At 34.8% G+C, this 5,941-nt stretch overlaps 1 protein-coding gene across 1 annotated transcript; it reads left to right on the top strand.

Annotated features, from left to right (window-relative positions):
- Window positions 1–314: 314 nt before the first annotated feature.
- Window positions 315–5,697, top strand: LOC106109468 (allantoinase-like). The gene is made up of 10 exons (XM_013290978.1): window positions 315–539; window positions 2,152–2,303; window positions 2,550–2,664; window positions 2,886–3,032; window positions 3,141–3,198; window positions 3,420–3,513; window positions 3,765–3,978; window positions 4,216–4,345; window positions 4,656–4,861; window positions 5,269–5,697. The coding sequence occupies exons 1-10, from the start codon at window positions 384–386 to the stop codon at window positions 5,395–5,397; spliced, it is 1,401 nt and encodes a 466-aa protein (XP_013146432.1). The 5' UTR covers window positions 315–383; the 3' UTR covers window positions 5,398–5,697.
- The last annotated feature ends 244 nt before the right edge of the window (window positions 5,698–5,941 follow it).

Genomic DNA, 5,941 nt, shown 5'->3' with positions numbered 1-5,941 from the left:
TTCAAGTCTAATGGAGTCTTTCACTTAGGCCAGATATTAGTATCTACTTTGCTCATCTCGTGCACTAGCTTTCTGTTTGTCATATCATTCAGGACTATCTGATTGTGTTGATTTATTCATAGATTGAAAAATTGTTTCTCCTTAATCCGGCTCTTGTACGAGCTGGATGTTAAGACGCCTAGTTAAAGTATGTTCAAATTAGTAGATAGAATGTCGTGTAACAGACAGATGAATTAATTTTATTTGTATTGGTAAGTTAATCGCAAGTGTATCCATTCGAGATCAATACGAGTGGCACAGAACGTTATCAGGCGGTCGCGTTGCTACGTTGGTAGTTGTGTCCGACACTCCAGTTGGTGTAGTTGTGTGCAAGCGCGAGTGAGATGGCATCAACCGGTCGCCAGTTATTTTTGAGCAAACGAGTCGTCACCGCAGCGGGAGTGGCAGATGGTGGAGTGCTCGTCGACAACGGCCAAATACAAGATATACTAACCAGACACCAAGCGAATACATTTATCGCAGAAAATGAAGATATTAAAGTAAACGACTGTTTTAATTAAAATGTTCACTTTTATGTTATTAATTACTCGATCGTGTTTAAGCCGTAGCTATTAATCACCTTAATTTTCAAGCAATACTAATATTATAAAATTTAATTACCCCCAAATTGCTTTAATGGATCGCCGCAATACAATCTTATAACACTTTTATGGATGTCGAATCATTTAGGTATTAACAATGACCTTTATATTATAAAAATATTTACAAAGAGTATAAAAACATTTTGTAGTTTATTTTGACGCAGCTGTCTCGCTCGATTGGCTTGGTCGGCTAAATGAGGGAATTTGTACGATTATGCCCGTAGCACACAGCTGCGAAAGCGAATTGGAACAGGCGCGAAGCATTGCTTTACACCACTGAAACATAAAAATACGCAGAGTTTTCTTTATATGAAAGATTTGGTTTCGCGCATATATTATGTTGTAAAGAGTTCGGTGAGCAATAATTCAATGGCAGTTTCTTATCCCCAAACTTAGGTTCGCTTCGGTTTGGATTGGCTTTGGTGGATGTGTGCCTCAGGCCTTATTCATTTATACTGGCGGACGTCGCGCCGGTTAATAACGTGTGTATAATGAACATATTATACTCGTCTGTATGCATATGTAAAGAACGTATTGAACAATGGTAGCCGTTGGACATATACATGTATATGCTGATATGTGGGTTGCGTATCACCACTGTGTAAATTGTATACAAAAAGCAAAAAGTGGTACGGTAAGACAAATAATTGAGAAAAACAATGGTTGCGCCGCTGATAGCAGATGACATCTGAAGAAGGAGAGAAACTATTACAGATAAACAATTTCATGTACCAATACAAACTATTGGACTGTCTTTACTTTGTTAATTCTTTTGAATAGTTAAGACAAATTATTGAAGAAAATCGTGTAATTAAGTATTTTAAAAGCTTACCTTTCAACTTCCGCATCCTAATACGATTCGTTTTATTAATTTAGTTGCGCAAATTGAAGGATGTAAACTAGAAACATTTCCTTTCGCCAATAATTTTTCAACGTCTTTTGAAAATGTTATCTTGGCACTTAGAGCTACTATAGCTACTTTAAGTGCGAGTTTTTATGTTATTCACGTCAATAACACAAAAGAAAACGAATTGTTGAGATATAAGGCAAAGATAATATTAAACACGAGACATTGAAAAATAAATAAAAACTAACAGACAAAACTCGAAAACAAAAAAGAATACACGGCTATTTCCAGAACTTCTTGATTCATATTAATATTCATTTTTATGGGTCTTTGTCTCATAATTATGATATTACTGTGCAAATATAAAAGGAAACAACACATTACATATTAAACTTGAACATTGTATTTGTATTTCTTTAGTAACAATTTTAAGACTGATTGAGACATGAAGAAGCAATATCTTTATAAGCGCAAAATCTAACGATTCAATTTGTATTTGTACTGTATGCTTGTAACGTCCACTCCAGTCGATGGCTCGGATATGACTGCCGTGCTGGTATGACGACATGACAGTAGACAACAGTGTGGCCATACACTACATATCTCCGATTTTTCCATAAAAGAACAAGAGTTTTTGAAATTGAGATAACTATTGTGTTATAGGTTGTGGATGGTGGTGATCTGGCGTTGATGGCTGGCGTGGTAGACTCACATGTGCACGTCAATGAGCCCGGCCGCACCGCTTGGGAGGGGTTCCGCACCGCCACCAGTGCAGCCGCCGCTGGAGGCATAACTACCATCGTTGATATGCCTTTGTTAGTACTTTAGACTAAAATTAGAAAAAGAGAGTGCAGAAAACGTAAACATTCCTTATAGTATTTTGCCAAAGAATCTAGTTTTGCATCCTAGCTGGAGAGATATCCATGAGAGACATGAGATAAAAATAATTTAACTTTTTCTCATAAGTATTTTTGTTTGTATGTTTAAGTCAAGTTATAAGTCTGAGACAAAGTAAACATTACCAAAACTACGTTTAATTTAACCACTGGAAACCTTTTTAGGAACTCAATTCCACCCACAACTACTGTAGAGAATCTTAAAATAAAAGCTTCTTCGGCGCAAGGCAATGTTTTTGTAGACGTTGGATTCTGGGGCGGTGTGATCGTCGGCAATCAGGTAAGCGCTTTAAAATCGATTGGCGATTCAATCGATCATTCGATTTCCTCGCTTTAAGCAACGAATGTCCTTGTTCTGATCTAATTTAGTTTGTGGATATTAATTTATCAGATTAAAAAGTAATTTCGCAATATCACAAAAAGATTACTTTGCACCTTTTCAAGGTTTTTTACGTTTTTTAAATTTCCAAGATCTAAAAAAATGTTTTGACATATTTTTAGGATTCTCTCAAGGACTTAGTGAAGGCAGGTGTTGTAGGTTTCAAGTGTTTCCTCTGCCCCAGTGGAGTTGATGAGTTCCCTAACGTGGAAGCTGAAGACCTGGAGAAAGCATTTGCAGCTCTCGAGGGTACTGGATCATTGTTGGCGGTAAAATAGTTAAATATTTGATTAATTTATTTTTGATGTATGTTAACATTAAATGAGATTGTGTGTGGACTTTATTTAATTGGAGTTCTTTTTTATTCAATTCGACAGTTCCATGCGGAGGTACAAGAAGATAATGAAGAGACCGACAACAAAATCCTAAAAAAAGGTATTCGATTGATAAAAAAGAAGATTTAGGTTCTGTCTTAATACGGAGCACTCTTGATTGTTTTTGAACTTCGCTAATTTTGTATTAAACATACAATTTTATTATTTCGATATCGAATACATTACATTAAATTAGTACCCGATTCGTTTACATGTTATCTTTAAAAATTCTTATGAAAGGTTAAATAAGTTGTAATGAAATGTCATCTTGAATGTTTTCAGACCCAGAGGAATATGCTACATATTTAGAATCACGACCCCCAAAAATGGAATTAGACGCAATATCACTTATTTCAAGCTTCTTGGATAAAACCGAGTAAGTATCAATGGGTTTAATTTTGTAAAATTATTTTTATTGTATAGATGAAAAATGTGGTTAAAGGTTATTTAACCTAAATAAATAAAATATATATGAACTTCATTCCTATTTGCCAAATTTTTAGTGCAACGTTTTAAGTTAGTCTTAAATAACTCTTAAGTAGGATCAAGGATTAAAAAGGCAATTAAATCCACGTTATATATTTTATTTGTTTATTCTTTTGCGCAAAATTTTGTTACTATTTCCAGTGTCCGTGTCCACGTGGTGCATGTCTCGTCAGCGAGCGTGGTGCCTCTGCTGAACAAAGCGCGGCAGCAGAGGGTGGCAGCCGGCAACACAGCCTGGCGGGGCGGAGTCACCGCTGAGACTTGTCACCATTACTTATTTCTTAACGCTGAACAGATACCACGAGGCCGTAGCGAATATAAATGTGCACCGCCTATCAGAGATTTGGACAATAAGGTATTTTATCAGAAATATGACTTTAAAAAAAGAGTTAGCACTAAAACAAATAAATTATCAGCCATTTCGTTGACTATGCAAACCTGTATATATATGGTTTATTTCATACCATTCTGGATGGCACTCCCCAGTGTCTCTCCCCAGAGCCTATGCTCAGCAATGGGCAGACAAAGGCTGATGATGATATTGATGATATTTAATCAATCACATTATTTAACTGTTTGATCATTGTTTTAGGAAAAACTGTGGCAATATTTGCTAGATGACAAACTGGATATGGTGGTATCTGACCACTCGCCTTGCACTCCTGAACTCAAGTGTTCTAATAACTTAGAAGCTTGGGGAGGAATATCGTCTGTGCAGTTTGGTAATCCGAGTTTTATTTTATTTACAAGTAATGAAATAAAAAGATATTATTAATTATTTTCTAAGCAGAAACTTTTAACGTAGATTATGAGGTCATAGATTTGATATTTTTTATTAAATTACTAGCTTTCGCCCGCGACTCCGTCCGCGTGGTATTATAAAAAAACGAAATTAAGTAGCCTATGTGTTCTTCTAGACAACGTTCTACATTCATGCCAAATTTGATTCAAATCCGTTCAGCCGTTTAGGCTACAAACTTTAACAAACATCCACTTTCGCATTTATAATATTAACTAGTATGATATAACTAGGTCTATCGTTATTCTGGACTGAGGCAAGTGCACGTGGATTGGATCTGACTTCGATCAGTAAATACATGTGCTCTGCTCCGGCGCAACTCTGCGGAATCCAGCATCGCAAGGGCGCCCTCAAAATAGGCCTCGACGCAGATCTCATCTTCTTCGACCCTGACGCACAATTCACGGTCACCGCTGACATTATACGACACAAAAACAAGGTGATTAACATTACAAATGTTTTTTTTACTACCTAGTCAATGTCTCCATTATGCTATATGGTATGAAAGATTTTTTTTAAAGCATAACGGTGTCGGCTATTCAAGATAAAGACTAAAACTGTTTGAGTGAAGCTAAAACTTACTGATTTACAAAGTTATTGAAATATAAAGTGATGTTAGTACTAAATGTTGGAAAGAAATTGATTAGATTATTGCCATTTCATGAAGATATTCAGGCTTTATTTAATATTCTTGTTTCAATAGTTAAAAATGCCTCAATTGAATGTGTTTGCTTATAAACAAACATCTCTTACTTAAGAAAGCAGCATGTTAGCATATTTCATCTATTTCATGTTTACTTTTCCACTACTAATAGTACATATCTTAAATTTTCTTTTATGTTTCAGCTAACACCTTACATCGGAAAAACGTTAAAAGGAGTTGTGAAGAAGACATACCTTCGCGGACAGTTGATATATGAAGATGGTGAACTTGTTGGAGTACCTAAAGGAAATTTATTGCTCAAACAAGTGTAACATAAGGAGTAACTTAAATAGATTATATAGATAGAAAATTATGTTATAGTTGATTTTTATTTAAGAACACTTACTTATAAGTAACAAGAGACTTTGACTACCAATAACAGGGTATCAGAGAGTTGGGTGCTTTAATGTCATAATTATCTTTTTAGTAAATAACTATCAATGACATTTGAATAAGGCATCAAAGCTCAACAACCCCACCATAGGAGACGCTCAGGTTATGTAGTATGAAAATGAATTTTATTATAATGTAAAGAGAATTGTACGATAATAAAATCCAGTATGAACTCGCAAGCATTGTTTCATTTGTTGATTTCATTATAACTGTTGGGAATACTAAATCCTATAAAACTAACATAAACATCGTAATTGTTGTACTAAAGTAAACAGAAGTTGGGTGTTAAACATTAAAATTTTTCCTTCGTTGACAATTTTTATTGTATATAGAGATTTTTTTAATACAGTAATTAAGATAATGAATAATAAGCCTAATTATGACTTTATAATACGCACGTTATATTGTACAGCTTAGTAATTT

Source organism: Papilio polytes, unplaced genomic scaffold (genome assembly GCF_000836215.1).
Source record: "Papilio polytes unplaced genomic scaffold, Ppol_1.0 DF821289.1, whole genome shotgun sequence".
NCBI classification, from domain to species: domain Eukaryota; kingdom Metazoa; phylum Arthropoda; class Insecta; order Lepidoptera; family Papilionidae; genus Papilio; species Papilio polytes.
Note: the sequence above shows the minus strand (reverse complement) of the source record. Positions and strands in the feature narration are given on the sequence as shown.

Bases quoted from the DNA above. Each gene is read 5' to 3' on its own strand.
- LOC106109468 (XM_013290978.1), top strand. From the start codon at position 384: ATGGCATCAACCGGTCGCCAGTTATTTTTGAGCAAACGAGTCGTCACC. The intron at 2,665-2,885 runs GTAAGCGCTTTA...ACATATTTTTAG, and splicing joins GTGTGATCGTCGGCAATCAG to GATTCTCTCAAGGACTTAGT. The intron at 4,346-4,655 runs GTAATCCGAGTT...TGATATAACTAG, and splicing joins AATATCGTCTGTGCAGTTTG to GTCTATCGTTATTCTGGACT.